This window comes from Rhododendron vialii, chromosome 13a (genome assembly GCF_030253575.1).
Source record: "Rhododendron vialii isolate Sample 1 chromosome 13a, ASM3025357v1".
Classification (NCBI taxonomy): Eukaryota; Viridiplantae; Streptophyta; class Magnoliopsida; order Ericales; family Ericaceae; genus Rhododendron; species Rhododendron vialii.
The window spans coordinates 30,780,276-30,795,141 of record NC_080569.1 but is presented as its reverse complement, the minus strand read 5'-3'; the positions used below and the strand labels follow the sequence as shown (position 1 = coordinate 30,795,141).

Genomic DNA, 14,866 nt, shown 5'->3' with positions numbered 1-14,866 from the left:
ACTTGTACAGCCTAGTTTTGTTCTCTATGTTCTGTTTAGTCCTTATGTTTTCTTTCCTTCTACAGCTAGGGTTTGTCCTAGTGTTAGTGAGGTGTTTCTCTTGTAAAGATTCCCCCCCTTGAGGTTTTTTGGCTTGGTCCTGTTATATAGAAATCTGTTCCAAAAAAAGAAGAAGGATAACTTGGATCATGAGGAATTGGGGGATGGTGCTGTGCTGTGCTGCGCACCTCTGAGCTGTCGGATCATGCATCCGACGGTTCAGATCTCATCTCAGAAATCAAGGATCGAGAGCCGTTCATTGCCGAGATGAGATCCAAGCCGTCGGATGCACGATCTGAAGGCTCGAAGGTGCGCAGTACGGTGCTGCGCACATCACTGTACAGCACCAACGACGTTAACTAAAGTTTTCAAGAAAAAGAATCGCAAGAGGAGTGGAGCACCCAAAGTCAATTAATTGCATTGTTCCAATCCTGCGAAAACTTCACTGGGTTTTCAATAAGATTGGATGTATATGAAGATCGAGTCCCCTCAGGCTTTTCACCACCCTTTCTAGTACTCCTATGATTAAGGACGAATGTTATCTTTTGGTATTATCTTATGTATTTCTTCCTAGAAGCTTTTCTCATTTTGACAAAAATAAATAAATATATATCCTATGAAAAAAAAATTTAATGAGGGGTGTAAATGAAAAGGACTACCAACCGATAAAAGAGAAATTTGGAGTTAATAGGAATCATAGAGGAACGATAAAAGAAATTTTGAGTCATTAACGAAAATATTATTTTCTTTGATAGATCCATATATTCATTCATATGGTATATATAAGCTTTTGTGCCTATTTGATGCACGGGACAAAAAAAAAATATGGTGGTGTTTTTTTTCAAGCCCAGTGTACCGAATGTCAATGTGTTTTTTTTGTCCCATGCATCGAACGGGCACAATGTTAACTGATAAAAAAAGTTTAAATTTTTTTGCGGGCCCGTTCAATGCACATAGCATTGTTCCCGTTCTATGCACTGAAAGACATGTGCGGTGGATAATGAGTTTGGGACACCACGTGGCGATGCCCTAAGAACAAAAAAAATTTCTCCATGTTCACACCCCTTCTCCATGTCTCTCTCTCAATTCCAGTTCCCTACCCCACATCTCTCTCCCCAATTTTCTTTCCCCCTTTCTAAATTTTAAAAACAAAAAAAAATTAAAATTGTAAGAATTTAAGATTGGGGTTTGGAGACTTTAGAGTATAACTACATTTGTATGTAGTATAGATTGATTCTAGGCAATTAACTTGTCAATATTTCATAGTTTAGGAAAATCAATTAATCAATCATATGGATTCTACTTACCATTCTCCCATTTATTCTGCCAATAGAATATATATGTTTGAAATATGGATTCTACATTTGTACTGGTTCAAACGAATTGAAAATTGGAATACTTAATTTTTTCATTTGGTTTTATGGTTCTCTTAAGGCTTTTCAACGAGAGCTCTGGAGCTAAAAATTAATTATAATTCTTTAGGATAAAATGATCAGAAAAATAAGATCTTTGTACCGATTCAAACGGATTAAAAATTGGAACATTTAATTTTTTTAATAAAGACAAAATTAAGTCAATAAGTCTGTTTTTTTTTTCTTTTTCGATCAAAATTTTTTTACTTTTCTAATTCCTCTCGCCAAGACGAATCAACAAGTCACAAAAGTTTGACGCAAAATCAACAAATACAATTTTTGTTGAATAAAGACAAATAAAAAGATTAGTGTTCCACTTTTAAAGCTAAACGAGCCCTAAGAATTGATTACTCTCTGTCTAGTAGTACTATCTATCGATCTATCTATCTATATTATTATTATTATTAAACTATTAAAGCCAAACCCTCTAGAAAAATCCATATGCATGCATACTCCACATCCTTTCAATATATTATTGTACACATCCTTTCACAATTTAATTATTCCTACTCCTAATTAGTCTCTTATCTTAGTATTAAAATGAGGTTAACTCTAAATTAGATTTAATTATTCCTATTGTCATACTCCACGGATGTGCCCAGCGGATACCAAGTGGTATTCACCCGGCACTGAAAAAATTCTCCTCCCCCACTATCCACTACATCTGACATGAGGAGCTGGGGGAGCTGTTGTTCCTTTAGTAGCCTGTTGTCTCAGCTAAGGGGGCCGTGTTCCGGTCTCGCTTCAATGATCGGAAACATTCACTTCGTAGAGCTTTTCAAGTTGAACAATTACGTTAAAAATCAGTTCGATCGGATATCATTAAGTACCTTATCTAAACCTTTTTGTCTTGAAAAGAATGGATCTGAACACTGGATCAAATCCACTAGAACCCTTTATTGGCAAGTTATATGTGTTCCGATCAGACATTTAATGATATCCGATCAAACTAATTTTTTGCATACCATTTCAGCTTGATGAGCTCTACGAAGTGAACATTTTCGATTATCGGAGCAAAACCGGAACGGGGCCCCCTCAGCCGGGACCGCACGCTGCTCTCCCCCCAGTCCCTGACATGGCCACTCTTACCTCAAAAAACCAACAAACCTCAACAAATGGACCAGAAGACAAAGATAAAAAAGGAAAAGATGCCTTACCACTCAGATCGACGAAAAGCAACAAAAAGAGAGAATAAAGAAAACTGAAAATTAGGGCGGCAAACGATCCGCGAGCGGCTCGGAGCTCGGCTCGATAACGGCTCGGCTCGGCTCGGTTTAAGACAAAAACGAGCCGAGCTCGAGTTCGAGTCTTGGGCTCGTTTCATAAACGAGCCGAGCTCGAGCTAGTCGAAACTCGGCTCGAATTGGCTCGCGAGCTCGATTATATAATATATTTATATATATATTTATATATATATATTTTTACATATTTATATTTATTTATATATATATTTATATATATATATTTGTTTCATAAACGAGCCGAACGAGCCGAGCTCGAGCTCCGTAAATACCTATCGAGCCGAGCTCGAGCTCGAGTCCTGCAGCTCGTCACGAGCTCGAGCCAACTAAATTTTTGCCGAGCCGAGCTCGAACACTCTAAAACTCGGCTCGGCTCGGCTGGACTCGTTTGCAGCCCTACTGAAAATACACCTGAAAGGAAACACGAAGCCAATCAACCACCACTACACATCAAAACACACGACAACCAAACCCACAACGTGGACCAAAGAGAACCACGCAGTCCTCCAAACAGAAGAAAACTCTGACACTTTCTAGAGCGAGGAGAACGTAGAGTGTTCTACACCAATGGGTGTCGGTCGGCGTAGTCTTACTCTTTATTTTAATAATAAAATGATCGTGGAAGAAGACAAGTTTGGAACAGAATTTGACGAGGGAGCTCAGGCCCCGTTGGATAACCGGACTATGTCTTAAGATTGGACTACTAATCTCAAGGGCTTTTCGAAGCCATGTTTGATAACCGGATTATTATTCCGTTGGGATGAGCAGTGAGCTCTATAGGGGGTATTAGTAATATTTCGTGGAACTTGATATTCGTAATTCAATTTCAACTCCTTCTTATTATCAATCCCTTTTCATTATCAATTTCTTTTATCAATCAAATTTCATCATCTAATCTCATATCGAACAAATATAATATTAATAATCTCATCATCTAATCTCATCATAAACAGACATATTCATTATCAATCCATTCTCATTAACAATCTCTTTTCATTATCAATCTCAATCTTAATCTCATTTTCTTACGAATCACATTCATCTATCACTGTTATCAAATGGGGTCAATGCCCAACTGTTTTGTGTATGGGGTAGCATTATTCAAAGGATAATTAAGAACATCAAGAGTCATCAGTTAATGAGTGGATTTGGATTAAAAAGTTGAGTGACTTATTTTTTTTGTGCTTATTTAAATTTTTTTTGCATTTGTTTGTTTTGCGTCAAATTTTTGTGACTTATTTATTCGTCTCGACTAGCGGAATCAAGAAAGTAAATATTTTTTATCGAAACTCATAATTTTTTTGAATAAAAACAAAAATAAATCAATAAGCCAATTTTTCAACAAGTCATAAAAGTTTGACGCAAAATTAACAAATGTAATTTTTTTTTGAATATAGACAAAAAAAATTATTGTGCCACTTTTAAAGCCAAATGAGTCCTAAAAATTGAAACCCGGCCAGATCTTTTTCTTGATAAAGAATATCCTTATCACTTGTGAGCCCTGATATATCTTTTGCTATTGACAAACTTTCCTTTAGAGAAAAAAGGGAAGTGCTACAATACACACCCTTTATTTGGGTGTGTATCATATGCACCCTCTTTGAAACACACTAAAATGTTATGAATTTATTGCTAAAAAGTTACGAATCATATTGATGAAAAGTTACAAATTTTTAGTATAAAAGTTACGATGCGAAATAAAATGTTATGAATGACCGGTCCTATAAGTAATTTTTTATGAGGTGGTACAATATGAACCACACAATAGGTGCATATGGTACACACCTTAAAGGGGTGTGTATTGAAGACTTTCCCGAGAAAAAAATACGTATTTTTACTACCAATAACCTACAGAAGACAAGATTACGCAAAGATAAACAGAGAATCATGCGATTATATATATTAAAATCTATATAATAAGGAGCAGCGATTTTTGAATTTTATACATAACCAATGGTCTAGATTTTATCACATAAATCCTATGACTGAAAAGAGTCATATGCTAGAAAATTGCATATATTTATCTAATTATTGCTTTATTCATCTTCCCTAACCTTTCCTATTCTAAGTTTTCGACTCTCTTTTTTTATTCCCGGATAATAAATCTCTTTCTTTTTGGCAATGAAATGAAATTTTATTGCTTTCTCCATTCCCATAACAAACAGTGAAATTTTTTAGATTTATATATTATAATGGTAACACAAAATTTTAAAAATTAGTCAGAGCAATTCATGAGATACGTTTGCAACAATACCAGTAGTACATAGTTTGAATTTTTCTGATCGCCCATCGGCCATGGTTAAGGCAAACAGAGGGGTTTTTTTTTCAAAAGTGACAAGATTATATTGATATTTGTTCAGCGGCACTTATAAATAGAGATCATTATAAATAACTTGGACAAAACCAAAATAATCGTAAATCATACGACAATTGATGACTTTCATCCTAATTTAGACATGATCTGACGCAACAGTGACACTTTTAAACTATCTAACATATAATTAAGAGTCTCAAACGAAAAAAAAAATGCAAAGGTAAGGACAAAAGACAACTAAATACCCAGACGATGAGATGCACTCTAACCAAGGATGAACGCACAAATAAACTCCCAAAAATTACAGATCTGTCAAGCCACCAAAAAGTTGTCCCGCCAAATACATCGTGTAGGGATAGAATGCTAAAGTATAGATATCGTTGTGAAACAAACTCGATTGAGAGAACCCGATCTATAGACAAATTCGTCCAAAGACAAAACTAACTCTCGTAAACGAGAGACAAAACTCTCACAAATCAAACGACAAGTCATTGATCTAGAGAGACAGAAAGAAAAAGGAAAAAACAAAGAAAGGGAGTCGGAATAGTAACATAGCCTTCCCCACCCGCTGCCGCACACGGATATGGAACCCATGAGGGAAGGGGAAGAGAGAAGAGGAGTTGTGATGGCTACGGTTGAGGGAGAGAGAGAGAGAGAGATAGGTTTGAGAGAGAGGGAATTGTACTCTTGTTTTCCCCGATAGTAAGTTAGGGGCGTCTACTTTGAAAAGGAACACAATCAATCAAAAACCATACATTTGTTATCCAAATTATAACTAAGAGGGTGTTCCATTTTCTTTTTTAAAGTTCTTTTTTGAAAAAGAAGATTTTTCAAGCTCAAAAATCATGTGTTTACGCAAATAATTTTCTTACCAATATGAATCTTGTTTGATGGATCTCATCGAGATCTTTTAAACGGTGTAAAAAAATTGAAAAATTATTTTTCATTTTCATTATATTTGAGCTTGAAAAACCTTCATTTTCTGAAAGTTCTTTTTACTACGCATCCAGAACACCCCCTAAAAGTCCAATCTATACCTTTCGTTGAAAATTATTGATAAGTGTTCAAAAACTTTTCTATGGGTTGAACATTCAAAAGAAATTTTTTTTGCCAATATTATATACATTAGTGGAGAGTTAGTTAGTCGACCCAGGGGGTCCATAGGCTAATGCTATCCATAGCCCTGAACCCCAACAAACCACGCGCCTCCCATGGGGAGCCTCCAATAAGAAAGATGGTGGGTGATTCCAACTGAGCTAAAAAAATAGTTTAAACTTTCAAATCTATATAATACAGCTGATAAACATTTTCTATTCCAATGGAAGACATGATATATAGATTACCATTTAGTTTTTAAATTTTGAGTATTACCAAGTATACACCTGTTTTATAGAAATTAAGATTTTCACAAGGAAATGTAACATATCCTTTAATTTTTTTTTTTTAAAAGATTCTTTGATTAATTTGTAAAGTATGATAAGTAATCTAATCATTCCATCCAAATTGGATTCTCTTTGACAGTATATTTTCCTTATCGGAACATCAACATTGGTTTATTGGCTCACTCAATTGAATACCAATATCAAAACGCTTCAAATCTCATTTGAATTTTCAATACTGTAGTGAGAAACTTTATTACGGAAATTGTGAAGATTCATTGAAAGTTTTCAGTCCATGATTTGTGGGATGATCTAGATTTAAAGAAAAAATAAAATCGCAAGTCCAGAATTTATTTGCGTGTGTTGATCGTTCGAGTCGTGCCTTGAGACATGGACATGCACTTGTTAGTGTATATACAGTATGAAGTATGAAAAGAAAAAAGGACTATAATTAAATCCCTCAATTCTTCCGAACAATATTTTCATAGGCTAGCTCTCATGTCTTGAGACACGGACATGCACTTGTTGGTGTATATACAGTATCAAGTATGAAAAGAAAAAAGGACTATAATTAAATCCCTCAATTCTTCCGAACAATATTTTCATAGGCTAGCTCTATATATTCAAGTTGCAAGTACCTCACTTAAGGCATCACACGAAATGGCTATAGACACACTCTTTAGGGAGATTGCTGCAGCAACTCTAGTCTTTCTTCTCACTAGGCTCTTCCTTGGTTCCCTCCTCCTCCTCCTCCTCCTCAAACTGGCCCGTTAACTCCCGCCCGGTCCGAAAGGGTGGCCGGTTGTCGGCGCCCTACCCCTTGTTGGAACCATGCCTCATGTTTCCCTAGCCCAAATGGCCAAAAAATATGGACCCATCGTCTACCTGAAAATGGGCACTTGTGACATGGTGGTAGCCTCGACTCCCAATTCAGCTCGAGCCTTCCTTAAAACCCTAGACATGAATTTCTCGAACCGACCACCAAATGCCGGTTCAACCTACATGGCCTACAATCGCCAAGATATGGTTTTTGCTGACTACGGCCCGAGATGGATGTCGTTACGTAAGTTATGCAACCTACACATGCTTGGTGCAAAAGCGCTTGAGGATTCAGCCGGTATCCGAGCTATAGAGACGGGGCACATGGTTCGAGCCATGTGTGAATCGAGCCAGAAAGGTGAGGCGGTGGTGATACCAGAGATGTTGACTTTTGCCATGGCTAACATTATAGGCCAAGTCATACTCGGGCGTCGAGTGTTTGGCGAAAAGGGTGTGGAGTCGAATGAGTTCAAGGACATGGTGGTGGAGCACATGACCTTGGCCGGACAATTCAACGTGGGCGATTTTATACCGGCAATAGCTTGGATGGACTTACAAGGGATCGAGCGAAAAATGAAGCGTGCGATTAACAAGTGGGATGCTTTAATAAGGAAGATGGTAACGGAGCACACGGAGTTGGCTCATGAGCGTGAAGGGAACCCAGATTTTCTTGATGTTCTTATGGCTAACACAGAAAATCCTCAAGGCCCCGGGCTTAGCATGACCAACATCAAAGCACTCCTTTTGGTATATCTTGGGTTTCTCATTCATAAGCCAAATAGTTTCTATATTCTTAAATTTTTTCTGCTTTTGAAATTGCCTATTTGCGAATAATATCTCGCACTAATTTCGTATCTTCGCAAAACCAAAGCTAGAGAGAAATAATTGATTTTCCTTTGTGTTTTTCGATGCTCTGAACTATGAATAAAGAAAGCATGATAATGTGCACAAAAATTAATTTGGGTCTTTAGGCTTGCTCTCTCTGATGACTTTTGGATGTGATTTGGGGGCATGATATTGATTCCACAGCAAAACGTCCCTTTAGCTCATCGGTTCTTGGAGGTATCTGGGACCACTGCTTCAGTGTTATTCTGAAAACAATCACTTTGTGCATATATTGCCAAAGGTTAGGTTTTCCAATTCTCCCCCACCCATACCCCCAGTGATTGAGGACTAGATGGATTTTACTATTGTTGTTGTCCTGGTAATATTTCTTTTCCTTATTGTGCTTTTCAATGCTCTGGACTATGAATGAAAAAAGTATAGTAATGTGCACAAATATTGATTTGGGTCTTTAGACATGTCCTCTCTGATGCCTTTGGCTTTAATTTGAGGACATGGTTCCACAGCAAAACGTCCTTTTAGCTCCTCGATTCTTGGAGGTATATGGGTCACTCTTCTAGTGATATTCTAAAAGCAACCATTTTGTGCATATATTGTCAAAGGTTAGGTCTGTCTTTAATCTTCCCCCACCCATACCCCCAGTGATTGGGGACTAGATGGGTTCGGTAATTGTTGTTGTAATATTTCTTTGCCTTAATGTCTTTCACATGTTCCAGGTAAGCTAGCTAGCATAAACAACTCTTTTCTTGGTTACAAAGACTGAATAGTATTGCTGTCCACGCATCCGTAAGGGAGTATTGCCCACGGCCAAAGTCGGCCCTGGGCCAAGACTCGAGAGGTGGACGTCTTAGGCCTCCTAAAACAGTGTAAAAATTGAGACATCCAACTATTTTTAGTACCTAACATAGAAGCTCAAAATAAAAATCTAGTACCCAACATATAAGCCCAAAAGAGAAAATTGGGATCATTTTTTCGGAATATGCCTTAGGCCTCCGAAATGTCAAGGTTGGCCCTACCCTCGGCACCACATAGGCATCTGCATATATAGCACAAACAATTTTTCTAACAACATGATTGTTGTTTTCTCTTGCCAGGATCTGTTTACGGCCGGGACTGATACATCTTCCAGCGTAATCGAATGGGCACTATCTGAAATGTTATTGAATTCAGACATCCTAAAACGAGCACAAGAAGAGATGGATCAAGTCATCGGAAGAAACAGAAGATTACAAGCGTCTGATATTCCAAAATTGCCTTATTTACAAGCCCTATGCAAAGAAACCTTCCGAAAGCACCCTTCCACCCCTCTAAACCTCCCACGGATGGCATCCGAAGCATGCGAAGTTGATGGCTACTACATACCAAAGGACACGAGACTAATCGTGAATATATGGGCGATTGGGAGAGATTCGGACATATGGGAAAACCCACTGGAGTTCAACCCGGAAAGGTTTTTGAGCGGCAAACCTGCGAAAATGGATCCACGGGGAAATGATTTCGAGTTGATTCCGTTCGGGGCAGGAAGAAGGATATGTGCTGGAGCTAGGATGGGAGTTGTGATGGTTGAGTACATTTTGGGGACATTGGTTCACTCATTTGACTGGAAATTGCCTGATGGGATGGTTGAGCTAAACATGGATGAGACCTTTGGGATCGCTTTGCAGAAGGCCGTGCCTCTCGCGGCTATGGTTACCCCGCGGCTGCATCCAAATGCTTATGATGCTTAGGTTCATAGGGCATTGGGATTTCCTGTACTCCTTTGCTTTACTTATTGTGTCTTCAATTTTAGAGAACCCTTCTGTCGCTACAAATATATGATCGTACGGAGTAGTACTTAAGAAAGATGATGAAGATAACCAGCGGCAGGATGTGCAGCAGCGTGAAGATGAATTACGTAACAATATACCGATCACATAAAAAGTCCAATGGAATATCCAGAAGTATGGCGCCAAAATATTCGGTATCTTTTGGATCGATTTCATGCCCAATATGACATGAATGACAGAGACCGAGACCACCCAATATATCCAATCAAGTCTATCTCCAACAATATGACTCAGATGATTCTCACTCAAAACTCAAACTCACGTCATCACCATATGCCAGCTATTAATTTTCTAGTTTGGAGTGTTGTGTGCAATAAGTGTGGCTCATTGTCACTCGGTGTGTGAAGTGAAAGAAAGTTAAAAGTAAAGTTGCAAGAATATTGTTGCTTTATCTTTACTCATTTCAATTCCATATGGAGTAGTGAAAGTTGTTTGTCTATTTTATAAACAAATATATGCTTGAGTTGTAAGATATGCTTGTCTAAAGTTTCAAATTCGACCCTAACGGGCTATCAGACTCGTTGGCGATGCCATCGGGCTGGTAAGGAGGGCTTGATCAACAGCATATCCATACAAGGCTTGACAGTATCGAGTTTCAAACGTGTCAAAGCGAGTGCTGAATTGTTCTTGGTGTTGTGTAATTGCCGCCTAACCCTGAACCACCGCAGCGTACTGCTCATGCGTCATTTGGAATGGCACAGCAGCGCTCTTATGGACCGGAGGCCCGGAGCCACCGCCTCAGGCGATAATTGTCGAGGGCTGCCATCCGAGCTTGGGTGACACTTAAGAACAAGATGGCTATTTTGCCACAGCTGGTCCGTAAGGACAACAAGTGTCGTCTCTTCATCCACATCACAAGGATGCGGACAGACCTTGTATAGCTAAGGAATGCCTCGAAAAGACCCGTAATGGCCGTAATCAAGTGGAAAAATGGCAAACCACCCCATCAGCGGAGGATTTCTTGGCATTCTTCCAACATCTATGCATCTCCTCAGAACTCAAGCTCAGGATGTAGATGTCAACGTCCGGTTAAAAAGCATAGAGAGTGCGAAGGTAATGCATTTTTCAAACGAAGTCGATAAACCACAGGTTTTCTGGAAGATTGACCTCTCTCATGAAGGTAATACGTATTTTAAATATGTACATTTCTTAATTCTCCAATGTCTTTGTGCAACAAATTTGTGGCAAAACTCTTTTATTGTTGAAGATAATCATGACAATCTTTTCTATTGGCATTTAGAGAATTATTTCTTCTTTTTCTAAACAGAAGTTTATAATCAAATGGACAAAACATAATTTTGTAACTGGTTTATAACAAATCATACTAGTATAGAATCCAACAAAACACCACTAAAACCTAACTTCAGTATCGGATTAAATCAATTAAACAAGGGAAATTATAGTGCCCCGATACTTTCTTCTAGTGCCACGAAATTTACTCTGCATTGACCATCATACCCTGTTTGCTTTCTACCTAGAACACTTTTTCCCATCAAATCCACTTCTCTCTCTCTCTCTCTCTCTCTCTCTCTCTCTCTCTCTCTCTCCCAAAGATCAAACTCCTTGTACGAATGCAGCTAGAATACTTCTTCCTTTTATTTAAAAAGAAAATCAAGACATCTTCCTCAAACAACAGACATCAATGAAGAAATCTAGAATACCTCTTCCGTTACTTTAGTAAGAAAGTCAGAACCTCTTCCTAAAAAAACCAGAAAGTACATAGAGGGAAGAATGAAGGGGGTAATTGCTTAACAGAACCAAGTTTTCTCATTTTTCCCTCTTCTCACACTGCAATTTATTCTATTCCCAAGACCAGTGACGGTGATCTAAGACGTCCTCCACCACTGGAAAAAGTTCTTGATGACATATGATTGCCTACGGGAAGTAGAGTTTGAATCTGGACGACTGGATCCAGGAATGGCCACAAAAGCAGGTGCGAATCGATCGAAGAAGTGCTGGAGGATGATTGAAAATTTTGAATCGATTGAATAAGGAAATTAATAAGCGCAGAGGGTCCAGTCCAGGCCGTCCAGGGATAAGAAGTGGGTTTGTGGGTTTGTGTGGAGTTTGACTGTAAGCCAACAGGAGAAAAGCCGAATGCAGTAAATGGGGGCAAACTGGTCAGACCCAAAGAAGTGGTCGTGGCATTAAAAGAATGAGTCGTGGCATTAGAGCCACCCTTTAAACAATGCTCTTGATGTTTTAAGAAATTAACAAATAATTTCTTGTGAACTCTACTATCCCACATGCCATGAATATGTTCAAGTTTATTTTGTGGGCGTGCCGAGGAAAAAAAAAAGTTTATCTTGTGGATGTGAGTGAAAGATAAGAACATCAACTTTGAAGGTTTCAAAATCTGTTCATCGCCCTCTGAAAGGAAGTGATCCTACATATAAAATAAATAAACGGGACAACATGGTTCGCTACTCCATGTTGTAGAAGAAGAAAGAACTCAAGATTGATGAAAGAGTTGTGAATGTAGGGAAGAAAGAGAAAAATCGGCCCATGAGTTCATAAGTTCACAAGGGCCAACTATGAGTCAAAGGTAGGAGGTCAGGACTCAGTTTCCTTCCATCTCTTCTACCTGGATGAATGCCAGAGGCAAGAAATCAGTGTCTTCTTACTTACGTCTAGGAGATAGAATTTTGAGATTGATCACGGCCCGTGATCACGGGGATTATATCGGGACGAAACCTTGTTATGACCTGAAAACTTCCCTATTCAATTCCAAGTGTTCAATACGTACTACTTATTTTTGGCGGATATGCCATATTTCTTCTGCAACTTACTAATCTCCTATCTAGCACGGACACTTCGTCGGAGCTCATGTACCGGTGTCGGACACCAACACTTTCCGGACACGTGTCCGACACTTCTCCCGGAATGTCCTTTTTTTTTCCCAATATTTGGGTCCCGACACCCTTCCGACACTTTTAGGACATTTTAGGGACACTTCAGAGGTAAAAATGCAATTATAAGGACTTTTACAATAGATCAAGGGGAACACTTAACGGACACTCTCTTTGTTTTGAACGTGTTCTCTTTCTTGCTCTCTCTGATCAGATTAGCTATCTGGTTATAAAATTAAAACTTTTATCTTATTTGAATTTTTTTTTTAATTTTTTGACATATATATATATATATATATATATATATATATATATATAAAGTGTCCCCCAACGTGTCGTGCCCCCATTTTCTGAAAATTTGCGTGTCAGGGCGTTGGTGCCATGCCCGTGCTACATAGCTAATCTCCAAAGAACAAACCCTTAAAAAGGACCTAAATGCATCACAGTGCAAGATTGTTTTCACTTTGTACATTTACAGAACCATAGCAATCTACGCAGAGATACATAAAAGCATGCCAGTAGATTCATATAGACATCTAATTCTTGCAGATAGCTGCAAATCAGTACACCTCACTTAAACCACGATAATCATCCAACACAGCCAATTCCAAGGTAATCGAAATCATGACTGACAAACTGTTCCGGTCTCTCTTCCTTTAAGCTAATACAAATAAATAAAACCCTAGTTATCTTTAGTGGAGACGCCGTACTTCTCCTGCAAACCCTCAATGCATCACAGAGCATGACTTTTTATATATCGATGGAATCAAGCAAAGCTAGGCAGAAATAAATGCAAGTATGGAAACAAAATACTAATTCACCCCTTCAAGCCATGTGTATAGACGCAAATCAACAAATCACTGAAACCACTATAATCCTTCCACACAGCCAATTCCAAGGTTATCGAAATCATGACTGACAAACTGTTTCTGTCTTTCTTCCTTTTAGCTAATCGTAGAATCCAGGGGCTATTAATACAAACAAAACAAAACCCTAGTTTCGTTCACTTATCTTTAGATGAGACTCCGTACTTCTCCTGCAACTTGACGATCTCCTCCTCCTTCTTCTTCTGGTCAAACTTCTTGCTCATCTTGGCGTGCTGGTAGTAGAGCACGATGAGGTAGCGGTTGGCGACGTTGAAGCCAGAGAGGTGGTCGACGGCGGTCTTGGCGTCGTAGATGTCCTCGTAGACCACGAAGGCGGTGCCCCGGGTGTCCTTGCCGTTGCCGATGCGGATCTGGCGGATGGCCCCGTACTTGCCGAAGATGTCGTACATCTCCTCGCTCGAGATGTTGAAGGGGAGGTTGCGGACGTACAGGACGCGGTTCACCTCCGGAGGGAGGCGCGCGTTGGCCTTGCGGAGGCTGATCGTCGCCATTGTTGGATTTGGGAGAGGTTTGGATTTGGGTGAATTTGACAGAGAAGAAAGAGTACAAATTAGGGTTTTGGTTGATTTGGGGGGTTTTTTGATTTGACGGGAGGATGAGTCGGTGGTGGGAGATTTTAATGGGTTCGGGTAAGTGGGGAATTGTTGGGTCGGGTCGAGTTGGATTATTTGCTATGCTTTTAGATCAGAAAAGCTACGTGCACAGCATGCTATGCACAGCAGCTGTGCACAGATCCCGTTTTCTCCTGCTTCGGGTTGCCAAAAGATGATCGGAGCCGCTCATTTTGTTCAAAATATGTTGTTTAAGATCTCTGTAAAAAATGAGCTTTATTTGATATCGTTAGAGGCGTTAACAAAACACCCAAAATCACTTCAGAATTTAGGCCTAAATTCTGAAGTGATTTTGGGTGTTTTGTTAACGCCTCTAACGATATCGAACGAAGCTCATTTTTTATAGAGACCTTAAACAATATATTTTGAACAAAATGAGCGGCTCCAATCATCTTTGTGCGCCCGAGATGGGAGAAAACGGGATCTGTGCACAGCTGCTGTGCACAGCTTGCTATGCACGTAGCACAGCTCCTTTTAGATAGGGGTGTGTATACCGAGGCAAGCTTCGTAGTGTTCGATCTCAAGTCTCGGCTCGTTTACTAAATGAACTTAAAATTGATCTCGAGCTTGGTTGTAAAAGACCCGATCCCTGAACGAGTTTCTTTAAATGAGCCAAATCTATATGAATAAGTATTGAGCCGAGATT

The 14,866-nt window shown here is 39.1% G+C and overlaps 2 protein-coding genes and 2 non-coding genes across 4 annotated transcripts; 3 read left to right on the top strand and 1 right to left on the bottom strand.

The window, feature by feature from the left end:
• Positions 1-6,959: 6,959 nt before the first annotated feature.
• On the top strand, positions 6,960-10,343 carry LOC131312553 (flavonoid 3',5'-hydroxylase 1-like). The gene is made up of 2 exons (XM_058340400.1): positions 6,960-7,951; positions 9,142-10,343. Exons 1-2 carry the CDS (start codon positions 7,217-7,219, stop codon positions 9,772-9,774), a joined length of 1,368 nt encoding a protein of 455 aa, XP_058196383.1. The 5' UTR covers positions 6,960-7,216; the 3' UTR covers positions 9,775-10,343.
• Positions 8,127-8,235, top strand: LOC131315399 (small nucleolar RNA snoR100). The gene has a single exon (XR_009196732.1). It is a non-coding gene; the product is annotated as a small nucleolar RNA snoR100 (small nucleolar RNA).
• LOC131315410 (small nucleolar RNA snoR100) lies at positions 8,454-8,560 on the top strand. Its single transcript, XR_009196742.1, has one exon. It is a non-coding gene; the product is annotated as a small nucleolar RNA snoR100 (small nucleolar RNA).
• Positions 10,344-13,523: 3,180 nt separating the features above from the next.
• LOC131312552 (splicing factor 3B subunit 6-like protein) lies at positions 13,524-14,250 on the bottom strand. Its single transcript, XM_058340399.1, has one exon. The coding sequence runs from the start codon at positions 14,098-14,100 to the stop codon at positions 13,726-13,728; it is 375 nt and encodes a 124-aa protein (XP_058196382.1). The 5' UTR covers positions 14,101-14,250; the 3' UTR covers positions 13,524-13,725.
• Positions 14,251-14,866: the final 616 nt, after the last annotated feature.